Genomic DNA, 26,085 nt, shown 5'->3' on the forward strand with positions numbered 1-26,085 from the left:
AGTGATTGTATTAACTTACCTGAAACCCCGGGCTGGTGCTCCTATCAGCAGAAAACTGCACCGGCCCAGGTTTATACCAGTGAGCACCACGGAGCCATCCTCTTCCGTCTTCTTTTTTTTTTCAAATTTCCCGGGACAGACGCATGCGCAGTTGAACAAAATAGTCGACTTTTTAGTTAAAATTGACTTTTCACTCTAATGTGCATGTGCAGCCGCGAGAAGAAAGGGAAGAAGGCGGATGAAGATTACTCCGTGGTGCTCACTGGTATAACCCGGGGCCGGTGCAGTTTTCTGCTGATAGGAGCACCAGCCCGGGGTTTCCGGTAAGTAAATACAATCACTTGGGGTGCCTAACATTTGGTGCATGAAGACGTTCCTTCTCCTTTAACTGTATTCACAATAATGAAAATATTAAGGCTGTTGTGATTCTAATGGGCAGCATGAGCCAACCCACGCCACAGGGTTACTGATATTGGGGTGCTGCTCACTCCCTCCCCTGGGTTTTACCCTTTATTTCTCCTTTAATGTTCATCCCCTGTCAGTCCCCAGTTTTGCTAGCAATGAACCATGGAGCTGCCCTCTATACCAGTGTGGATGTGGCAGAGATCACTCTGCAGTCAGTTGTACATTTACTGGGGTGTCTGGGGGTGAATGGCACAGGAGCAACACCAGTGGCATAACTAGTGATTACTGGGCCCCACAGCAAATTCATTTTAGGGCCCCCAACATATCCAAAGGTTGCCCTGTTTTACCAGTATATGTTGAGATTGCTCAATAATGAGGACCTCATGGGGCCCCCTATACCTCTGGGCCCCCCTGCAGCCGCAGGGTCTGCTTCCTCTGTAGTTACGCCCCTGAGCAACACAGCTGAATTTAGTCCCCCCATGTGTTTGTATCTGATGGCGCCAGTTCTATTGGGGGCCCCTGTGTTTAGACTAAACACAAACTATACCACCAGGTGAGCTCACATTGTGCATCCAGTCCATACACGTTGCATATTTTCCCATAATAAACAAGCCCTTTAATTTGCCAGATGTACTTTATCATATTGGTTTCTCTGCCTCACTCATATGAATGAGCCACTGGCCTCACACTATACCTTTCCCTCAATTCTCTAATCTCTCCTGCGCTCCACTTACCATAAATATTCCCAGTGAGCCGTCCCTCGCCCCCATGTGCTATTGTTACAGCCCGGCAACTTATATAATATGGAGATAAGTGATCAGACCCTTGGATACACACACACCAAACACATGCCTGCCTGGAAATATGTTGACCCAGTGCTGTGCTTGTACAAGTCTGACAATATTTGCGTATACCTTCTATTTGCCTCTTGTACAAACAATCCAGGATACAGCATATTGTCCTATAAAAGTGACATATATATATATATATGTGTGTGTATATACTGCTCAAGCCAAAAGGAGTCATCACCAAGAGCTGAACCCAGGAATGGAACCACATGACATCACCAAACTCTTATCAGAAATGATGACATCATCAAGCCCTGATTACATCTCATGACATCACCAAGCAATGTTAGAACTCATGACATCATCAAGCACTGTGAGTATATATATAAATATATATATATATATATATATATATATATATATATATATTATGAAGATAATAAAGGTGTTTATTGTACAAAAAACGACTAACGTTTTAGCTAGCACTCTAGCCTTTATCGTTTTTGTCCAATAAACACCTTTATTATCTTCATAAGACCTGTGAGTGCGAGCCTTTTTCTGTCCTATATATATATATATATGTGTGTGTGCATGTGTGTATACTGATATGGGACCTTTCATCCAAAAAGCTTGGGACCTGGGGTTTCTGGATAATGGATATTACAGAATTTTTTATAAAAAATCACCACATTTTACCAAACTGTCAAAAATTATTTTATGCATAGATATAGTGTGTTGTCTGTTCTTACTCTTCATTTCCCTTATTTGCTCGACATATTTTTTTTTTATTACTCGAACAACGTCCTCCTTGGAAGGGTCTTTAAGAAACTCAAGTTGTCTTTATATTCGCTAAGGGGGGATGGGGTGATATCATATGGGACTATGTACAGGTATGAGACCTGTGATCCAGAATCCGGGTTTTCCGGATAACAGATCTTTCCGTAATTTGAATCTTCTTCCCTTAAGTCTACTAGAAAATCATGTAAACATGAAATAAACCCAATAGGCTGGTTTTGCTTCCAATAAGGATTAATTATATCTTAGTTGGGATCAAGTACAAGCTACTGTTTTATTATTACAGAAAAAAATGGATTTGATTATAATGGAGTTTATGGGAGATGTCCTTTCAAATTTGGAGCTTTCTAGATAATGGATTCCATACCTTTATATCTATATATATGAAGAAGGCTCGAGTGTTCCGAAAACGTCAGAATAAAACCACTTTGTTTGCACTAACTAAAGTCATGTGAGTGCGTTTTTTTTGTTTTTGGTTTGTATCATCATATAACCAGCATCCAGGCAGTCGACATTTTTGTAGAGTGAGTGCTCCAGCTTCATTACTATATATATATATATATATATATATATATATATATATATATGTTGAGCTGTCAACATGGCCAAGAGCTGATTAAATCTCTCAGTAAACAGGAAAATATTAAAACTAGAACTGAAGATCTGGCTGAGAATATCACTGATGACATCATCATGCTAAAAGTTACTTTTAAGGCAAACTGCTCCTTTAAAAAGTAATAAAGCAAATAATTAAGCAAATAACTGAGCACTGTGTCGGCACCAAGGCAAACACATTAACTCACATGCTCTGTAATTAAAACGAACGATCATCTGTTCATGGTAAAAATCCTTTGCTCACACATGTCTCCCCCGGGGGCAATTCTGTAAATAGGATGGGACCCTGTATGACATCATTAGTCACCCAGAAGTTGTACGGAGCTCACAAGGGAGGGAGTAACCTTTTTTCTTGGCATATTTTAGAATGATAAGTGGTAGAATGATAAGCGTCTACATGGCAGCACCAGGCAATCCTTATTCAAAGTAAATGTGGTGAAATTGCTCTAAATGCCCCTTATTCAATCCAGTACAGGGTACAGGACTGATGTGTGCCCAGAGCATTCCTTCTCTGTATATTTCCAATTATGTGGGAGCTGCCATGTTGCTCAGCTTGGCCTCCTCAATAGATGAATGATGAATTTACACCCATAGGCATTCTACCTCCCCTAGTAGGAACCTAAACATTGGTAGTTCCACCAGCTTCACCTTTTACTGACACCTTGCACTTTATTCTTCATATAACGCTACAAACACAGCACATTTCTCCTGTTTCTTCCTGTGATACTGCAGCTCTCAGCCTGTATCTTGGGAAGGTCCTCGACTAATTCATTTAGCAGATGGGGCAGATGTCAGAATTCAGATTTACATGGTACAGCGGATCAGAAACCAGTGCAGTCTGCATCAAAACTGATTCATAACCAGCTGCTATGTCAGGCAAACCTCACTTTCTCCTTGATTTCATTTGTTACAAGCCCTAAGTTTAGCTTCTCAGTAGCAGCAGCCCAGATCCCACTGAGCATGTGCAGTGCCGCTGACACACAAACGATGGCCAAACAAGATCCTGGTGACAAATTAGAAGGCCTGGATCATTCCTGTTATATGGCTGCTGGACAGTAAATTCAGTCTATAAAACATCTACGTCCCAACTGTCCCTCTTTTGACAGCTCAAACCACAGTCCCTCATTTGTACTGGAAAGTCCCGCTTGGAACAGCCACAGCTGAAGATAAGAGACTTTTGTAACAATTTTGAGAATAAGTAATTGTAACAATATAAGATAAACAGGTCCCTGTGTTAGACTCACAGCTTAAAGGGCAATTCACCTTCATTAGCAAAACTGTAATGACTGAAATATGTTCAACTTTCATAACCTGCCAAATTTTGTAAAATGAACATGGTGATTAGGGGGTGTGGCCACAAAAATGGGGTGGTCAAAATGTCACCGTCAAGATTTTTGTCCCTCTTTTTATTTCCAAAATGTTTGGAGTTATGTATAAAATACAACATTTCTACACTGTAGGACACTCTATCTCTGTATCTCTATACTGAACACAGGAGGTTCCTGCTAAAACCATACAGTACATTTTGGGTACCCTTATAGCCTCTCTCTCTCTCTCTCTCTCTCTCTCTCTCTCTCTCTCTTTCTCTCTCTTCTCTCTCTCTCTCTCATTCTATAATGGTTCGTTGGAAGCAATGAGAGCCAACTGCACAACCAGGGATTACACTGAATAGAAAAAACTGATTTCTAGCATAATTATGATGCTATACACAGAAGCAATACTATCTTACATAGGATGTACTTCCCCTTTAAAACAAACTGTAACTGGTAGCGTGTCCTCGCAGTCACCTAATCGCATTCAGTTATTCTCTATTTACCTGCTAATAAGCAATTTATCTCATCCATTGATTGAGTACAATGAGGGGCAGGGCCTGTACAAATAACAACTGTGAATACTACACTGAGAAGCACGTACTCTGGGAATAGCCCTGATAGTAACCAGGTGTATAGTAAACCAGTCGTATCCTACTGGGCTACAAGGGGGTCTGGTGCCTCTGTCCCTTCACTCGGTACTGTCTGTATAACCAGCGAGTATAAGAGGCGAATGTATAATTATCTCTTCATTTCTTTCCCCACCTTCTATAAGGGATTTGGAGGCATGAACTAGCGGGGTATTGTCCAACCAAAAAACAAGGGGATTCTATAAATGTAGTTGCAGGAACAGCCCCTAAGTTTGCTCATAGTCTGTACAGAGAGATCCCATAAAACTATGGCAGCATAGGTATTCCCTGTACTAAGCACAATTCAGCAGGAACAGCCCCTAAGTTTGCTCATAGTCTGTACAGAGAGATCCCATAAAACTATGGCAGCATAGGTATACCCTGTACTAAGCACAATTCAGCAGGAACAGCCCCTAAGTTTGCTCATAGTCTGTACAGAGAGATCCCATAAAACTATGGCAGCATAGGTATTCCCTGTACTAAGCACAATTCAGCAGGAACAGTCCCCTAAGTTTGTTCATAGTCTGTACAGAGAGATCCCATAAAACTATGGCAGCATAGGTATTCCCTGTACTAAGCACAATTCAGCAGGAACAGTCCCCTAAGTTTGCTCATAGTCTGTACAGAGAGATCCCATAAAACTATGGCAGCATAGGTATTCCCCTGTACTAAGCACAATTCAGCAGGAACAGTCCCCTAAGTTTGCTCATAGTCTGTACAGAGAGATCCCATAAAACTATGGCAGCATAGGTATTCCCTGTACTAAGCACAATTCAGCAGGAACAGTCCCCTAAGTTTGCTCATAGTCTGTTCAGAGAGATCCCATAAAACTATGAGAGCATAGGTGTTCCCCTGTACTAAGCACAATTCAGCAGGAACAGTCCCCTAAGTTTGCTCATAGTCTGTGCAGAGAGATCCCATAAAACTATGGCAGCATATTTATTCCCCTGTACTAAGCACAATTCAGCAGGAACAGTCCTCTAAGTTTGCTCATAGTCTGTACAGAGAGATCCCATAAAACTATGGCAGCATAGGTATTCCCTGTACTAAGCACAATTCAGCAGGAACAGTCCCTAAGTTTGCTCATAGTCTGTACAAAGAGATCCCATAAAACTATGGCAGCATAGGTATTCCCCTGTACTAAGCACAATTCAGAAGGAACAGTCCCTAAGTTTGCTCATATTCTGTACATAGAGATCCCATAAAACTATGGCAGCATAGGTATTCCCCTGTACTAAGCACAATTCAGCAGGAACAGTCCCCTAAGTTTGCTCATAGTCTGTACAGAGAGATCCCATAAAACTATGGCAGCATAGGTATTCCCTGTACTAAGCACAATTCTGCAGGAACAGTCCCCTAAGTTTGACTCATAGTCTGTACAGAGAGATCCCATAAAACTATGGCAGCATAGGTATTCCTCTGTACTAAGCACAATTCAGCAGGAACAGTCCCCTAAGTTTGCTCATAGTCTGTACAGAGAGATCCCATAAAACTATGGCACATAGGTATTCCCCTGTACTAAGCACAATTCAGCAGGAACAGTCCCCTAAGTTTGCTCATAGTCTGTTCAGAGAGATCCCATAAAACTATGAGAGCATAGGTGTTCCCCTGTACTAAGCACAATTCAGCAGGAACAGTCCCTAAGTTTGCTCATAGTCTGTACAAATTCTAAAATTTAAAAAATGGCAAATGGAAGACTCACAGCCAGAGAAACAACAGAATAATACACAACATTTTTTGCATTTTTTATTGTAAATCCATGATATATAATGAGTACATTAGAAACGGATCATTTCTCTTGTGTGGCTGTTGCACATCTGGGTTTTGTTATCTTACAATACAGAAATCTCTTTGGGAAATATCACACAAACATGACATAATATTTGCTGAAACCCTGTACTCTATTCTAATCATTCTCCATATACTGCGGATTATTATTATTTATTGACGTCGGTGGCGCGTGTAAGAGCCGGAACATAACAGGGGTCAAAACACAATTACACTCAATAACACCCCCTATCTCTTGTCACTAATGATAAAGTGCTTTATGGCACTGTAGTTTTATGTATCCCAGTGCTCCAAGAGCAAAATCAGTGCGGGGGTTGGTATGTCAAAAATAGAAACTGCTTAAAGGGACACTATCCTGTGTATATGTGTAATGCTTTATGCTATCATTACTTGAACTTGAAAAAGTAATCAAATGGTCAGGTCACTGTATAACAGAGAATTCTGTCCCAGTGGCTGCACAGATCCTATCTGATCCCCATTGTAAGCAGCAGTCCTGCCCTGCTTTATGGCAGCTGAGATTCTAGCTATCTGTATAACAGAACATTCTGTCCCAGTGGCTGCACAGATCCTATCTGATCCCCATTGTAAGCAGCAGTCCTGCCCTGCTTTATGGCAGCTGAGATTCTAGCTATCTGTATAACAGAACATTCTGTCCCAGTGGCTGCACAGATCCTATCTGATCCCCATTGTAAGCAGCAGTCCTGCCCTGCTTTATGGCAGCTGAGATTCTAGCTATCTGTATAACAGAACATTCTGTCCCAGTGGCTGCACAGATCCTATCTGATCCCCATTGTAAGCAGCAGTCCTGTCCTGCTTTATGGCAGCTGAGATTCTAGCTATCTGTATAACAGAACATTCTGTCCCAGTGGCTGCACAGATCCTATCTGATCCCCATTGTAAGCAGCAGTCCTGTCCTGCTTTATGGCAGCTGAGATTCTAGCTATCTGTATAACAGAACATTCTGTCCCAGTGGCTGCACAGATCCTATCTGATCCCCATTGTAAGCAGCAGTCCTGCCCTGCTTTATGGCAGCTGAGATTCTAGCTATCTGTATAACAGAACATTCTGTCCCAGTGGCTGCACAGATCCTATGTGTTTTAACCTTTATGTCTCATTTAAGAAATGACCGTGCATGACAAATCTGATTTGCTCTGTTCATCATACACAGTATCCATATGCAGTAGGAGATGCCATGTAGATTACTCTCTCATGACTGCAGTAGCAACAGGAAGCCTACTGGTCCCATGCTTTTGCTAATGATGTCTATGGATAATGCTTTTTGCAAGATCAATCTATTCCCACTCATAGGTATGTATCATTCTAAAGATGCAGAGAAGTGTTGTAATATATATATATATATAATATTGTCTTGTGCTATAGCAGGATATATTGATTCAGACAGGACCTCAGACAATACGTTTATGTCTCTTTAAGATCCACGGACTCTCTGATGGAGGTGATTGGAGCCTATGGAGGAGCCTATGAAGGAGCCTATGGAGGAGCCTATGGAGGAGCCCATGGAGGAGCTTATGGAGAAGCTTATGGAGGAGCCTATGGAGGAGCCTATGGAGGAGCCTATGCAGGAACCTATGGAGGAGCCTATGGAGAAGCCTATGGAGGAGCCTATGGAGGAGTGCAGTTGGGTATAAGAGTGATGCAGAGGGCACAAGTGCTCAGGACTGAGAATAGCACCAGGAGTGACTGTAGCAGCTGCTTAGAGGACACATTTAAGGGCAAAAAAGGTGACAAGAGAGTCAGAAGGTATAAGATTGTGGCAGGTTTCCGTCTAACATTTGCCTGACAACAGAAATCTGCACAGCAGCAAATGGTATTAGGGGCTTAACCCTTTCATTACCCGAATATACCCTTTGTCAGTGCTCTGTGAACCCGGTGTCCTTAGTACATAGTCCTTAGTATATAGTAAGGAACCAAAAGGCACCACTGATCTCTCCATTTCAGCTTCCCAGGGCCCCAGCAATTTGATGCAAAGCGCTATAGAGTACAATAGAGTACAATATAATAATGTCAGTATAGGTATGGGACCTGTTATCCAGAATGCTCAGAACCTGGGGTTTTCTCTCTGTAACTTGGAACTTCATACCTTAAGCATACCTCCCAACTGTGCCGTTTTTCGCCGATTCTGACAGCTCAACCCGCAGTCCCAGATTGTTACTGAAATGTCCCAACTTTCTCTTTGATCTCCTGCACTGAACAGCCAGAAAAAGATACAAAGTTTCTAAAACTTAATTGGACTTTGGCAGAGAGTAGTGATGTGACCTTGCACACTTCTTCACCACCTTCAAATGCCGGCTTCTGACTTCCGGGTCTGTCTTTTATAGACACGACGCCTGCTCGCCTCACCCCTTTTGTGACGTCATCAGCGGGGTGGGTCAGCACGGGTCTATAAAAGGAACCCGCGTATGCGGGTGGGTGCGGGCTAAGGGAGGGCAGGTTAGGGTCGGGGGCGGGACAGGGAAATCCTAACCAGCACAGCACTAGTAGAGAGCCCAGAATAGTGGCAGGTGCATTTATTGCAACAATTTAAGATAAGCAAAGAAACAATTGTAACAATTTAAGATAAGTAAAGAAACAATTGTAACAATTTAAGATAAGCAGGTCTCTTGGGGAAACTGAGACTTTCAGCTTAAAGATCAATTCACCTTCATTAGCAAAACTGTAAAAACACATAATACCTGACCCTAAAACCCCCAGAAATGTGTTCAAACTTTCTATAACCTGCCAAATTTTGTAAAATGGATATGGTAATTAGGGATGTGTGGTCATAAATGGGCGTGGCCAGAAAACCTTTTATTTCAAAAATGCTGGGAGGTATGCCTTAAATCTACTAGAAAATCACGTAAACATTAAATAAAGCCAATAGGCTGGTTTTGCTTCCAATAAGGATTAATTATATCTTAGTTGGGATCAAGTACAAGCTACTGTTTTATTATTACACAGAAATTGGATTATTTGGATAAAACGGAGACTATGGGAGATGGCATTCCCATAATTCAGAGCTTCTTGGATAACGGGTTTCCTGTAACTGTAAGTAGCATTTGGGGTGTAACTTTACGCATCTTATGTAAATGCACTCTAATGTGTCGGATCAGTCTCCCCACTGCATTCTCCCTGCCTCTTCTGGAACAACACCAGTTCACAGTGGGATATGAACAACCTAAAAAGTCAAGAAGCCTGACGTCTGCATCCTGGAAACTCTAAATCTAAAAGGCCGTTATTTACCACGCAGAGACCTATCAACAATAACAGGGCATTTGAATTGGTTTACTTAGCAGATCGCTGGCTTGATCTCTCCCCCCTTATCACAGAGGTGCTTGCCCCCAATTATTTTCACAGGGATATGAAAGAGATAGATGAATTTTATGAAGCATTCGTAATTACCCTGACCTGAAACCTTGAAGAGATGCAAAACCCTTGAAAATCTTAGAAACTGCTTTATTATACCCTGAGCACTTTTGCAGGCGTGTCCTCTCATCTAATTGTACATTCATACAGGAATTACCCGTTAGCATTCCATATACTTGTAAAGGGACACACATTAAACACACATATATATATACCTACATAAGACTTGGATATTTGGCGTGTCCAAAAAGACCTCCAAAGCCCCCCCTTACACAAGGCATTAAGGGAATCTGCCAACACAACATCACCCAGCAGAACATTCCACAGCCTCACCCCCTTCACCAAGAAGGACCATTTGCTTTGTTTCAGGTGAAATTCCTCCAGCCTGAATGGGTGGTCTCTTAATGTCCTTTGTTCATTGAAGATCCCCCCTATCAATCTATAATACCCTCTGACGTATCCCTAGAGAGTTATCATATCCCCTCACAAGCATCTCTTCTCCAGAGAAAACAAACCCAACTTTTTTTCTCTTCCCTCATTAGTTAATTGTTCCATTCCATTTACTTGTTTGGTTGCATGCCTCTGCACTCTTTCCAGCTCATTAATATCCTTCCTATGAGCCCAAGTCTTTCCTAGAAATAAAAAAATATTTATATAAAAAAAAAAAAAAAATATATATATATATATATATATATATATATATATATATATATATATATATACAGGGCCACAATCAGGGGGTGCAGTTGTACTGGCCTGGGCCTAAATTAGCCGGGCCACCCTTAACTAGTAATCAAAAAAAATATTTAAAAAAATTTGTTAGTATACATAGAAAAAAAAAACACCAAGACAAATGAAACTTTAAAATCGCAAAGCCTTTATTAAGAAATAAATAAGGAAGGAAGGCAGGGAGGAGAAATCGAGTGCCGCACGATGGATTGTCTGATCGCTTTCTGAAGAGGAGTTTCGGTTAGTTATTTCTTAATAAAAACGTTGCGATTTTAAAGTTTAATTTGTCTTGTTGGTTTTTTTTCGATGTATACTAGGGATGCACCGAATCCAGGATTCGGTTCGGGATTCGAACAGGATTTGGCATTTTTCAGCAGGATTCGGCCCGAATCCGAATCCTAATTTACATATGCAAATTAGGGATGGGATGGAAAACGTGTGACTTTTCATCACAAAACAAGGAAGTAAAAAAATGTTTCCCTTCCCACCACTAATTTGCATATGCAAATTAGGATTCGGATTCGGTTCAGGATTCGGCCGAATCCTTCACAGAGGATTCGGGGGTGTGGCCGAATCCAAAATAGTGGATAAGGTGCATCCCTAATGTATACTAATGAATTTTTTAAAAAAAAAAAAAATTGATGTTACTGGTCCTTTAGCAGCACAGAAGTGATGGGAATTCTTGAAAGAGCCGAAGACTCGAAAGAGCCGAAGACCCGAAAGAGCCGAAGACCCAAAAGAGCTGAAGACCAAAAAGAGCTGAAGACCCAAAAGAGCTAAAGACCTGAAAGAGCTGAAGACCCAAAAGAGCTGAAGACCCAAAAGAGCTGAAGACCCGAAAGAGCTAAAGACCTGAAAGAGCTGAAGACCCAAAAGAGCTGAAGACCTGAAAGAGCTCAAGACCTGAAAGAGCTGAAGACCCGAAAGAGCTGAAGCCCCAAAAGGGCTGAAGACTCAAAGCCGCGAATGGAGCCGAAGCCGTGAAAAGACGTGAAGCCAAGAAAAGACCCGAAGTTGAAGTCCTGAAGGCACGAAAAGACCCTAAGGTAAGTTCCACTGAATAACAATGTATTTTTTAAAAATGTATTAAACCCCTGGCCCCCAATGTTTTTTTTAAAATACTTTTATGTGGGACCCTGGCCGACAATTTTTATTTATAAAGATGGCGGGGCCCTGACCACCAAAGACTATTTATAACTAGTGAGAGGGGGGGTTACCGTTTTTAGCGCTGATGTCTGCGTGGACTTTTTACTGTGGTGTGGGGTGGGTGGGATCTGGGGTGGGCATTGGGGGCTGGGCTGGTGTGGGCGGGACCAGAACATTTTGCTGTACGGGGCCCCATGATTTCTGATAGAGGCCCTGTATATATATATTTATATATTTGTCCTAAGAGTATCCACACTCCAACGCCAAAACAATATGTTTCGGGTGCTCAGTTACAACTTGCACATGGAAAAACTTTAAAACTGCCACACCCTTAAAAAAAACCTAAATCTTTTATTTCTACCACATTGTATAGAAGTCCAAGGTACTTCAGTGACCGTGAAACATATTACATTATCGTGCTAAAAACATTTAAAATTATATATATATATTTTTTTTTTTTACACACTTTATACAAGACTTGACTTTATTAGCTTTATCACACAAAAACAAAAATTTGTTCTTGTAGTTAACCTCTAGATCACTTGTTACACCAGAGTATGTGAGGTGGGATTACCAGTAAACAATTAAGCCAAAAGTTTTACTTTATTTGTCGCGATTATTATAAATAGATAATAAAAGTGAATGTGTAAAGTGCTTAGTGCTAAATGCAAAGATTATATGCTCTTTAGTAATTTCAATTAGTCCATAAATTCATTCAAATAACTTAGTACTTATATTCCAATTAGTAAACAATTAAATATCAATTCGTTAATTAAAGTGCCAGTGGGTGTACACATCAATTACAATATTAATTCATCCACAAGTTAATTAAATTATTAAATACAAATCAAGTATTGTTATTAAAATCTTTTTTGTATGAATTATTAAATAGCTAGCATTTCATCAATTAAAAAGTTTGAAAGTGAAAATAGAATAGAGGTGGAGCTGCCCCAAAATCTACTACCTATGTTTTTTCTAGGCCCTGGGACACCAGACGGGAGAAAGGCAGGAACCTGAGGACTGTAGTCTCATTTAATAATTAATAATTCAGACCGCAGTTCTCAGTGTCCTGCCTTTCTCCCCGTGTGGTGTCCCAGGGCCTTATTGGAGGCAAAACCAGCCTATTGGCTTATTTAATGTTTATATGATTTTTTAGCAGACTTAAAGGAGAACCAAACCCTTTATATTAAAATCCCCTACACCTACATAGACCCCTCTCCCTGCTCCCCCCAGCCTAGGTGTTACCCTCTGTAAAGGCCCCTAACTCTTTACTTACCCCTCATTGCAGAATTATTTTATTACAATGGAGTCAATGGGGCAAATTCACTAACCTCCGAAAATTCACCAGCGATGGCTTGGCTCACAGCGCAACACGTAGATTCGCCAGGACAACGATAATTTACTAAAATTCTAAATTGCGTCCAGTGCGACGAATGCTGGCGAAGTTGCGCTAGCGTTACTGCGCCATGCAAAGCTAAGTTGCGCTAGCGTTGGCTAATTTGCTTACGGCGGGAAGTTCAATGGACGTATATGTTGCAACAAATACATTACACTACACAAGCCCGGGAAACCTTAAAGGGATACTGTCATGGGGAAAAAAATTTTTTCAAAATGAATCAGTTAATAGTGCTGCTCCAGCAGAATTCTGCACTGAAATCTATTTCTCAAAAGAGCAAACCGTTTTTTTTATATTCAATGTTGAAATCTGACATGGGGCTAGACATATTGTCAATTTCCCAGCTGCCCCAAGTCATGTGACTTGTGCCTGCACTTTAGGAGAGAAATGCTTTCTGGCAGGCTGCTGTTTTTCCTGTTTTTCCCATGACAGTATCCCTTTAATAAATGACGTCATGCTGGCGATTTTCGCCCCCGTTAGTGATTTCGCCTTTTAGTAAATTTGCCCCAATGGGTGATGGCCTTTCCGTAATTTGGAGCATTCTGGGTAACGGGTTTCCGGATAACAGATCCCATACCTGTACTAGAAAACTAATTGTGAACTAAGGGGTTGAGAATAAAGGTGAAGTAGTGAAGCACTGGGACTATACATTTCTACAGTGCAATAAAGACATAAATCTCAATGTTCAGTTCCACTTTATAACTATTTCTTCCTATGTATAGAAACAAACTGGCCTTGCGACTCCAGCGGAAATGTTTATAGTGTTTCCATATATCTTTTCTGTCGAACAGCAATAAAACAGGAGCAGGTACAGGGGAGTGCCTTAAAGGAGAACTAAACCATACGATGAATTGGTGGGAGGCTGAGCAGAAATTAAAGAAAAGTCAATACAAATGCTAATTTCCAGTTTCCAAAAGAAATCGGCCGCCCTTAAATTCTTTGCCTTGAGGCTGAAACAGGTGGTCCTATGGAATGCTAAGCGTTCTGAGTCACATTTACCTTCCGACCTATGTAAAGAACATAAACTCATCAACTTAATCCTACTTTGTGTCAACAGACATTGTGTAAAGCTCTAGTGCCGGGAGTTCAGCGCTCGCTCTTGTGGCCGAAGTAACGACTTCTGTTCTAATGTTTCAGGCCACACACATCTAATATTGCACAGACAGTCTTACTGTATATACACTACCAGCATCTATATCAGCAGCTAGTGCAGAACTGGCCTACTGAGTGCAGCTAGTGAAAAAGCTGGGCTACAACTCTCCTGTTTTTATTAGCCCTTTCCCTAAGGATACAGAACTGGCCTACTGAGTGCAGCAATGGGAACCGCTATACCATTCCATCAACTCTGCCCTCCATTTATTTCTTCAGTCATTGCACATTGCCCTTCTATTCAGTTTATCCCCCAATTCTGTTTACAGTTGTGGCTTGTGTGCCAAGCAGCCTGTAAAACACGACCGATGCAATATTAATAGGCGGCTTATGACTAGAGAATGGCAGCCCTGGGCTATCTTCATCCTCTGTTGGAAATGTCACTGCAGCCCCAATGGAGAAATCAATGCCTTGGGGTTAATATCTACTGGGTATTAAACACTTAAAGGAGAGGCGCAAGAGTCTGGGAGATCATAACATCTAAATCAATTATACACAGTGAATTAGAATCTGACGTCCTTCTTTCATCTGACATAAGGGACTTACCCAAAATACATCACATTACCTTTCTTGTAAAATAAACTAAATTTAAGCATATTAACTGTCAACAGTGGTGGAACTACCGGGGGGTGTGAAGGGTTCTACTACACCAGGACCCACAACCCGTCTCAATGTTCACTTCTGGAGACTCAGCCTGCAGCCTTGTGTCTTTATATGGTCGCAGAACAACCCCTCAGTGACTTCTAATATCCTTATCATTTACAGTAGGGGGTACATTATCCCTTATAATACTTGAGTGATACTCAGAGTTCCCTGTATAACTCAGCCTGCAGCCTTGTGTCTTTATATGGTCACAGAACAACCCCTCAGTGACTTCTAATATCCTTACCATTTACAGTAGGGGGTACATTATCCCTTATAATACATGAGTGATACTCAGAGTTCCCTGTATAACTCAGCCTGCAGCCTTGTGCCTTTATATGGTCACAGAACAACCCCTCAGTGACTTCTAATATCCTTACCATTTACAGTAGGGGGTACATTATCCCTTATAATACATGAGAGATACTCAGAGTTCAATGTATAACTCAGCCTACAGCCTTGTGTCTTTATATGGTCACAGAACAACCCCTCAGTGACGTCTAATATCCTTATCATTTACAGTAGGGGGTACATTATCCCTTATAATACATGAGTGATACTCAGAGTTCCCTGTATAACTCAGCCTGCAGCCTTGTGCCTTTATATGGTCACAGAACAACCCCTCAGTGACTTCTAATATCCTTACCATTTACAGTAGGGGGAACATTATCCCTTATAATACATGAGTGATACTCAGAGTTCCCTGTATAACTCAGCCTGCAGCCTTGTGCCTTTATATGGTCACAGAACAACCCCTCAGTGACTTCTAATATCCTTATCATTTACAGTAGGGGGTACATTATCCCTTATAATACATGAGTGATACTCAGAGTTCCCTGTATAACTCAGCCTGCAGCCTTGTGCCTTTATATGGTCACAGAACAACCCCTCAGTGACTTCTAATATCCTTATCATTTACAGTAGGGGGTACATTATCCCTTATAATACATGAGTGATACTCAGAGTTCCCTGTATAACTCAGCCTGCAGCCTTGTGCCTTTATATGGTCACAGAACAACCCCTCAGTGACTTCTAATATCCTTACCATTTACAGTAGGGGGTACATTATCCCTTATAATACATGAGAGATACTCAGAGTTCAATGTATAACTCAGCCTACAGCCTTGTGTCTTTATATGGTCACAGAACAACCCCTCAGTGACGTCTAATATCCTTATCATTTACAGTAGGGGGTACATTATCCCTTATAATACATGAGTGATACTCAGAGTTCCCTGTATAACTCAGCCTGCAGCCTTGTGCCTTTATATGGTCACAGAACAACCCCTCAGTGACTTCTAATATCCTTACCATTTACAGTAGGGGGAACATTATCCCTTATAATACATGAGTGATACTCAGAGTTCCCTGTATAACTCAGCCTGCAGCCTTGTGCCTTTATATGGTCACAGAACAACCCCTCAGTGACTTCTAATATCCTTATCATTTACAGTAGGGGGTACATTATCCCTTATAATACATGAGTGATACTCAGAGTTCCCTGTATAACTCAGCCTGCAGCCTTGTGCCTTTATATGGTCACAGAACAACCCCTCAGTGACTTCTAATATCCTTATCATTTACAGTAGGGGGTACATTATCCCTTATAATACATGAGTGATACTCAGAGTTCCCTGTATAACTCAGCCTGCAGCCTTGTGCCTTTATATGGTCACAGAACACTTGGTGACCTCTAATAGGGCTCAGTATAATATTAGGCTGCTGCGAATTAGTGAACAATGTAGGAAACAGGCTACAGAAACGCAGGTTTAAAGTGAGTGAATTCCTTTAAAGAGATAAACAAATAGTGTGCGGCTTTTTCCTGAGAGTTAAAGGGAACTAATCCCATCACTGAGAGACGCCTGATTTGGCAGCTTTTGTTTATTTTTATAAACCTTTGGGTGACGTGTCGTTCCTCATCCCATGGATAGAACATAATATGGACACTCCGAGGCGCTGACACTACAGCAAGGGACGGTCATGATAAAACCACATCTGTCTTTAAAGGGGAACTATAAATGTTATCAGTAAATCCGTTATCCAGAAAGCTCCGAAGTACGGAAAGGCCATCTCCTATAGACTCCATTTTATCCAAATAATCTAAATTTTTAAAAATGATTTCCTTTTTATCTGTAATAATAAAACAGTAGTTTGTACTTGATCCCAACTGAGATATAATTAATCCTTATTGGAAGCAAAACCAGCCTATTGGGTTTATTTAATGTTTACATGATTTTCTAGTAGACTTAGGGCAGAGACACGCGATCAGATTTGGGGAGATTAGTCGGCCGGTGACAAATTTCCTCTTCTTCGGGCGACTAATCTCTCCAAACTGCCTTCCCGCCGTCTATAATGTAAATCGCCGGCGGGATGGCACTCGGATCGCATCATTTTTCGAAGTCGCCCGGCAGGGGAGGCAGTTCGGGGAGATTAGTCGCCCTGAAGAAGAGGAGATTTGTCGCCGGGTGACTAATCTCCTCGAATTTGACCGTGTGTCTCTGCCCTAAAGGTATGAAGATCCAAATTACAGAAAGATCCGTTATCTGGAAAATCCCAGGTCTGGATAACAGAACCCATACTTGTTATAGGATAATAAAAGCAGGGATGTAAGTGGTCGGTGTCAGTAACTGGGCCAAACCAAGTGCATTGGGGCAGGATGAGCCAAGTCCAGAATTAGTTGATATAAATGTTTCTGTACCTGAGAAGGAAGAGTTTATGTGATGATCCCTCTAGTTACAAGAACAGTAAATATACAGTGAGTGGAGTATTACGTAGGGTACGGAGCATGGGAGAATCCCGTCTGTGACCTCAGAGTAGCAAGAAAATAATGGGCCTGCCCTGATCATACCCCGAATTCTGTATATTTACAGGCCGTATCTGCCTTCTTCACGTTCCTTATCTGAAAGCCTATAAATTCCATATATATAATCTGAGTGTAAACTGACGACTTAATGAGATGTTAATGCATATTCTGCAACTCGGCCAAACGGGAATCATTGCTCGTAAATGTAAATGATTCACTTCCATGTCCCTAGGAAAGATCGCATTCACAAGCGCAGGAATGTCAGTATAACCCGCCTGTGGCGCAGCTTTTAGATCCATAAGGACAAAGATGACGCATTCGTCTGACGCCCGGGGACACTAAATGTCATCACACGTGACAGTTTATGAATTCATGCGGAATTGTTGGCTCTACTCGGGGGTCACATAGGAAAGACCCCTTGGAATCCCAAAGGGCAGCAGTTGTAGGTATGAGGAGTAAGGGGATAGTAGGAATAGGCAGGTGTCATGGCAACAGTAGGGTAACCCAGAGACCTTAGAACAAGATTCACCTTTAAATTCACTTTTAATATCATTAGAGAGTGATATTCTGAGACAATTTGCAACTGGGATTATTTTTGTTTATTATTTGAGTTATTTAGTTATGCAGTTTCAGCCATCTGGTTGCTAGGGTCCAAATTCCCCTAGCAACCATGCATTGATTAGAATATAGACTGGAATATGAACAGGAGAGGCCTGAATAGCAATAACAATAAGGGGCAAATTCATCAAGGGTCGAATATCGAGGGTTAATTAACCCTCGATATTCGACTGGGAATGAAAATCCTTCGACTTCGAATATCGAAGCCAGGGGCGGAACTACCGGGGGAGCAGGGGGTGCGAGCGGGCCAGAGTCCGCACCCCTTCAGGGCCCCCCGGCAGTCCGCCCGCCGCATGTTCGGCGGCCACTTCTGGGTTTACGGAGGGGGGCGGGGGCCCGGCTGCGCGTCCTGCGCCAGGGCCCGCCCCCCTCTAGTTCCATTTTTGATCGAAGCCGAAGGAATTTGCGCAAATACTTCGATCGAACGATTAAAGGAATAATCGTTCGATTGAATGATTAAATCCTTCGAATCGAACGATTCGAAGGATTTTAATCGAAGGATTATCCTTCGACCAAAAAAACTTAGCCAAGCCTATGGGGACCTTCCCCATAGGCTAACATTGACTTCGGTAGCTTTTAGATGGTGAACTAGGGGGTGGAAGTTTTTTCTTAAAGAGACAGTACTTCGACTATCGAATGGTCAAATAGTCGAACGATTTTTAGTTCGAATCCTTCAATTCGAATCGAAGGTCGAAGTAGCCTATTCGATGGTCGAAGTAACCAAAAAAACACTTCGAAATTCGAAGTTTTTTTACTTTGAATCCTTCACTCGAAGTTAATGAATTGGCCCCCAAATGTATAGCCTTGGGTGACCCCAATTCGAAAATAGGAAAGAGCCAGAAGAGTTTTTTTTTTAAGAAAAAAACTATAAAAATAATGAAGCAATGGAAAAGTTGCTTAGCCATTCTAAAACATATTATGGGGGTTATTTACTAAAGTCCGGTCGGGTTTTTGTTGGTGCAAAACTGGAATTTTTCAGTTTTTTTTTAAAAACTCCAATTCTTCGGGATTTATTAAAGTCCGATGCTGCAAAAAGTCTGAATCAGCAAATCCGGCATCGTACACCTGCGGAGGTTGTATATAAGTCAATGGGAGAGGTCCCTATCCTATTTGGAAATTTCTGTGCTCTGCGCTGGAATTAGCCGGAAAATCCGACTATTTGAGGCTTTTCTGAAAAATTTGTGCTTTTCGAGAAAAGCACAAAAAAATTCAGCGATTCAGGAAAAATCATACGATTCGAGTTTTCCCCCGATCCGATTAAATCAAACTTTTTTTAATAATAAATAAGGTCAAATTGTGGATTCTAGTTTGGTTGGACTTTTTTTTATTTTCTAAAAATCTTTGGATTTTTGGTAAATAACACCCTAAGAGTTAACTTAAAGGTAAACCACCCCTTCAAGGCAGTAGGGCAAGATAGTCAAATATGCCCAGATGTGGTTGGACTTTAGTTCAAAAAATAAATTGTAAGTTCTTTTCTTTTAAACTAGATCTCACATCCATTGCTCATCAGATCAATTGTTGGAGGAGAAGAAGGAAGTTCATCTCTGTATAATGAACTCCTCCTTATCAGAAAGAAAAACAGGCATCAACTAGGAAAGGGGTGGGTTCGTTTATACAGGGCTCATCCTTTTTATTTAATGTAAAGCGGAGGGCACATGGGACATTTTCCCTTTGTATTATTATAGTCAAAAAAAAAACCCCACTCTGAAATGACTGAAATGGGGCCAACCTCAAATGACCATCAGTGGTGATATTCAACCCCAAATCAGGACCTTATAAAATACAAAGGAAAAGTAAAAAATGGAAGATGAGGGCAAATTCTGCTAATAGGTTGGCCTGTGGGACAAGGATCAAATCACATACCAATACACATACCAATTATGCTCCACTGCTGAAAGGACTTGCAGACCTAGAGCTAATGTCAGTTTGTGTATTGGCAGCTTAGAACCGCAACTGACAGTTTTATAGAAGCATCCCCTTAACCCCTTCCTTGCCCTAGCTCTTTGATCACGATGTGCTGCCTGTTTACTGGGAACACGTGGCAGGGCAAGATCAAAGGGAAAGCTGGACATGTAAGAACTACTTACGCTGGCAGTCAGCTCCTTCAAAGTCCCTGGCTGTCAATTTTACAATCTCTGGCTGGCAATTCTGTCTTAAAGGGCAAACGTCCCTCTTTTTTTTTTTTTTTTTTTTTAAAGAAAACTGGGGATGCTGGGAATTGGAGTCCAACAGCTGCTGAAGAGTCTGCTGTTGACAAACTATACACTGCACTCTGGAAAAAGGATATTTTAACTTATTTTAATGACTTTTTTTTTTTCTGCTTACGCCCCTGTTATTGCCACGTTTTAGCACATTCCAGTTTAACAATGAAAAATGACCCGCCGCGAGAGTTTTTGAGAAAGAATAAGCAAAAGATGATTGAGGAGCCCAGGTGACAGGAGGGCCGTTTGTATGTATGTGAATGGGGTGTATATATATAAATAAATATATGTATAAATAAATATATATATATATAGTTTTATGAGATTGTCCCAGGGAATGTTACTTTGGACATTGTTCTATGGTAATTCCAGGTATGAATCTGACCCCCTCGGGCTCCCGTAACGTGTTTAACTTCTTCTGACGCATAAAATCCAGCTAAACCCCCTTTTTTTTTAATGGCGGCACTTGTGCGCAACACCTATTATAAAGCAGCTGGCTGAAGAGCAAGGAGGGAGCTGCAGCAGAATAAATATACTCAAAGCATTCCAAGTCCCCAGACAAAAGAGTTGAAAAACAATTAACCTCTTTAACGCCTGGGAAAATTCAAAATATGCTTCAGCCTTGACATTGGATATCATCATCATCGTTTATTTATACAGCGTCAGTGAATTAAGCAGCACTTTGCAATCATTTATAACAAACAGGGGTTCTGAGGGCTCTGCTCACAAGGGCTTACAATCTACAGTATTGACGATTGTATGAAACTTAGAGACTAGGGATAGGCGAATTTCTCCCGTTTCGGCGAAAAATTCACGAATTTCCTGCGAAATGTCGAAAAATTTGCAAAACTTGAATTTTGACGCCGGTGTTAAAAGTCAATGGCGTCTGAATAGTGTTGACATGCAACGGCGCGAGTGCCTTTTCCGGTGCGCAGGCAAAAAAATTTGACGCCTGCGGATTTTTGTGGCAGGTCCGCGAATTTACTAGCCGCCAATGATATGCGGAAATTCCTCGCAAATTCGCTCCTGCCAAATTTATTTACCCATCACTATTAGAGACATACATAGCCCCCCTAGAACTACCCCCACGATCCCTCTGTTGGGGGTTTCACCGGCTGCAAGTGAAGGGGTAACCGTGGGATCTTAGAGTCCCCCTCCATAGGTGGATATGGTAAATCCCATGTGAACTGGATATAAACAGAATAGCTGGAAGTTCATACAATAGGTGTCAATATTAACACCGCGGTGACCATACAGAAAAAAAAACCTCATGTGACATAACTACAGCCGAAGTAATTGCAATATCTGCAGCCGGAAACAATAGTGAGCAATCGAGCAGTGAAGGAGTTAATGAACTGCCGGGTGCCATTGAGAAGATGTGATGTTTTATTGGCTGGACCCTCTATTAACCCCTTCAATGCCAGTTTTCTCTACTTAATGGGGACAGAGGAGGGCGGTGTAGTGTCTACTAAGCTAACCTTGAGCCATCAGTAATATAATAAGAGCATAGTAGGAACCATTATTATTAACACATTATGAAACCATGATTAATAACGATGGTATCCAAGATAGGCACTAATAAAGAACAGGAGCTCATACCAGCAAATAAATGGTAAAATCAGCACAAATCCACCATGCGGCAGCACATTCCAGAACAAAGACAACACAACTTGCACTGCCACCCCCCAGAGCAGGAGCTTGAATGAATAACATAAAGGTGTTGTTTAACCTTAAATTAACCATTTTTATGATGTATATATTAAAATTTTGAGACAATTTGCAATTGGTTTTCCTTTTTAATTACTTGTGGTTTTTGAGTTATTTAGCTTTTTATTCAGCCGTTTGCAATATCAGCAATCCAGTTGCTAGGGTCCAAATTCCCCTAGTAACCATGCATGGATCTGAATAAGAGACTGGAATATGAATAGGAGAGGGACTGAATTGAAAGACTAGTGATAAAAAGTAGCAATAACAATAAATCTGTAGCATTGCAGAGGATTTGTTTTTTTAGATGGGGTCAGTGACCCCCATTTGAAAGCTGGCAATGGTCAGAAGAAGGCAGCAAATAACTCAAAAACTATGTAAAAAAAAAAATAATAATTAAAGCCAACGGAAAAGTTGCTTAGAATAGGCCATTTTATAACATAAGAGTTAACTTAAAGGTGAACCACCCCTTTTTTTCGAGCACCAACATATTCCGCAGCGCTGTACAATAAATGGGTTTATACAAAGAACATACAGCATTACATATATGGTGACCAGTAACCAATACAAAAGGTGAAGAGGGCCAAGCCCAAAAGAGCTCACGATCTAAGAGATCTTTAATAATGAGGATAAACTTGCTATGACATCATCCACTGCAACGTGACATTAGAACATATAACAGAGATTGTGGGATGCCTAAGGCATAGCTCTGGCTACATCTGTAATACAATAATGCCCAGAGCATTGCCCCCCAGCAATATTGCCATCTGTCTATCCCCTGGTGAGGATCTGTGATGCACTGATAGAGGTGGCTCTAACACATCCAAAAAAACACACTGACTTCCAAGAAAAAGACGCCATCCTCCACCCAGCAGAGGTGACTTGCTAAAATTGCACCCCCCCCCCACGCCTCATTACTCTGGGAACCCGTGAGACTGATAACGTGAGTGAGAGTTGCCACACTGGGCAGCAGGCACCGAGCTGATAAACTTGTCAACAGGCATCATCTCACGCAAAGGAGAAACAGCCAGCGAGTGGGAGGACGAGATGCCAGAGCAGCTGTAACCGGACTCTATCAAGGGAAAGCAGCCTGCAGTTCTGATACTTGCACATGACTTTTCCACTGCAACCCAATAGAGTTTGCTCAGCCCTATTGTATAAGCTGGTGATGAATAATGTCGAAACGTGCAGGGCTCAGGGTAACACCTGATCTACAGCACCTTCCTAACAACAATATTGTGTCACTGTACTGAATGTAACAAACAAACCCACAACCTTGTGTTTCCATTCTCACTCTCAGGGCAGGCATTCACTATACCTGCCAGCAGCTGGGGAGGAATGAAAGGGTGTATCAGAGTTTTTAGGCGACTTTTCCAGGACAACAAAAACATGAGCACAGCCTTGTTGAAAGACAGTTAGAAGAAGGTGGCAGTTGCAGTTGAACAGCAACTGCCACCTTTCAGCAGCAGCTGAAATCACCTTATATCCAGCTGTCTAGCAGGTTATCGAGCAGTATACACAAAAGCATGGTTCCATCTGTTTATAAAAAATACAGACACCCCAATATTTCATCACCTTCAGCCCAGTTTATACATAAGACACAGGGCACGTGCCACAGGCTGTCAAACCAGGGAAATGAGAGAGAGGGGGATAGAGAGAGAGAGAGAGAGAGAGAGAGAGAGAGAGGGGGAGAGAGAGAGAGAGAGAGAGAGAGAGAGAGAGAGAGAGAGAGAGAGAGAGAGAGAGAGAGAAAATAGGATGCAAGTGATACACTACAATAGTGATACTCTAGGACACAATAAGAGCAAATACATTGGGACAACACAATAGTGATATATAGGGACAAGAGTGACAGTTGCAACAATGATTACACTCATGGATGGTCTGATTGTACAGATATCACACACTCCCATGGAGGGATGCCCAGGCTGGGGGGCTTCCAGCAAAACTCTCATTTCACCTTATAGTTTCATAAGAGCTGGGGGGCTCCTCGTGATCCCCTGAATAAGAATTGCTCTGCTCTGTGCAGTCAGATTATGGGTCTATGCTCATCAGCCCCCCATATGGGACCAGGTAACATTTACAATGAAGGATCATGATGACGTCATAATTATGTAGGAATAATAATAATAAATAATAATAGGTGGTTTTCACTGCACATTTAACCCTTTCCTAAGCAGATTCACACATTGCAGTTACTCAGGATCAGCTGGAAGAGGTAATCCCCCCCCCATATAAAAAGGACCCCCCAAATCGTGTGAAGCACAAGTGGAGCAGAAGTGATGAGGAGACAAACACAAGAGGCTGGAGCCCCGGGGTCACTAGAGGTGACAGAATATAATGAGACAATAACTCGCTGTCACTTTTCCTGCTGTCACTTGGCAAGTCCTGGACTGACCCTAAAAAGGTCACTTAGGTTGTTGGGCGAGTGAAGTTGAAGGAAGTGGCTAGTGGCTACTTACAGTGGACATCAGGCAAATGAGAGCCCCCAGGAGAAGATCCTTTTCCCCAAATCCCATGTCTCCCCGAGAGTTGCAGTTATTTGGGGGTGTCAGGTGTCAGTCGCACTCCTCGGGCTCCTCAGTCAGATCAGTGAGACACCCACATAGGAGCGCCCAGTCGTTACACACAAATCACCTGGAGCTGACAGTGGAAAACAGTAATAAGCCGAGGGGGAGAGTCGGGGACCCCGGGTAGGAGCAGCCGCTGTAGGTCTCGCTCACTCGCTCACTCGCACCGCTCGCACTAACTGCCCATTGCTTCTACTTTCATTATGAAAGTCCAGGGGAGCCTGGGGACCAATCAAGGCTCAGGAGCTGCAGCCAATCAGCGCACGGCCTGGGAGGGAGCAGTTTGGGCTGTAGGAAGCGGAGCTGCAGTCAGTGTTGGGCTGGAACAGCGAGAGACGCCTCGGAGCGCAGCGCTTTTCTGCTCTTTCTATGGATCGTGCGACGTGTAATACATTGTGTGAATGTGAATGTAGCGCCTACACTGTGTGTAACTCATAGGATATTATATGTAGTGAGTGTGGGATATTCTGCACTGGATGAAGAGGATAAGTGTGACACTCACTCACTGTACTGATATAATGGGACACTGCGTCTGTATCTGAGTGGCTCCTGCACTGAGTGGATCTAATGAGTGGGACACACACTGTATGCAGTGTCGGACTGGGACACCAGGGGCCCCACCAAAAACCATTAGACCAGGGGCCCACCCAAAAACCTTTAGACCACTCTAATTATTATTTTCTTCCTTTCCTTACTCAACCTCTATTTTCTTTACATACTATAACCTATTATTCCATCTATTTAGCCTCTTTGTTTTCATAGAAAGAGGGAATGGCCATGAAATAAGACAAATGTTTAGCAGCAGGAGGGCCCACTGACACCTTGGCCCACCGGGAGATTTCCTGGTATCCCGGAGGGCCAGTCCGACACTGACTGTATGTATGAAATCAGTGAGGCTCTGTGTATAGAATGAGTGAGGCATGCTGTGTCTGTGTATAGAATGAGTGGGGTATGCTGTTTGCATAGAATGTGTGGGGCATGCTGTGTCTGTGTATAGAATGAGTGAGGCATGCTGTGTCTGTGTATAGAATGAGTGGGGTATGCTGTTTGCATAGAATGTGTGGGGCATGCTGTGTGTGTGTATAGAATAAGTGGGGCATGTGTGTATAGAATGAGTGGGGTATGCTGTGTGTGTATAGAATGCGTAGGGCATGTGTTTATAGAATGAGTGGGGTATGCTGTGTGTATAGAATGAGTGGGGCATGTGTGTATAGAATGAGTGGGGCATGTGTGTATAGAATGAGTGTGGCATATGTGTATAGAATGAGTGGGGTATGCTGTGTGTATAGAATGAGTGGGGCATGCTGTGTGTGTATAGAATGAGTGGGGTATGCTGTGTGTATAGAATGAGTGGGGCATGCTGTGTGTGTATAGAATGAGTGGGGTACGCTGTGTGTGTATAGAATGAGTGGGGTATGCTGTGTGTGTATAGAA

At 42.0% G+C, this 26,085-nt stretch overlaps 1 protein-coding gene across 1 annotated transcript in view; it reads right to left on the reverse strand.

The window, feature by feature from the left end:
- LOC108719808 (vasoactive intestinal polypeptide receptor) overlaps nt 1–24,819 on the reverse strand; it is a 118,582-nt gene extending 93,763 nt beyond the window's left edge. The window contains exon 1 of the mRNA XM_018268981.2: nt 24,544–24,819. Within this exon, the coding sequence (XP_018124470.1) occupies nt 24,544–24,600 (57 nt within the window). The 5' untranslated portion in view covers nt 24,601–24,819. The remainder of the gene's footprint in view (nt 1–24,543) is intronic.
- Nucleotides 24,820–26,085: the final 1,266 nt, after the last annotated feature.

This window comes from Xenopus laevis, chromosome 6S (genome assembly GCF_017654675.1).
Source record: "Xenopus laevis strain J_2021 chromosome 6S, Xenopus_laevis_v10.1, whole genome shotgun sequence".
Classification (NCBI taxonomy): Eukaryota; Metazoa; Chordata; class Amphibia; order Anura; family Pipidae; genus Xenopus; species Xenopus laevis.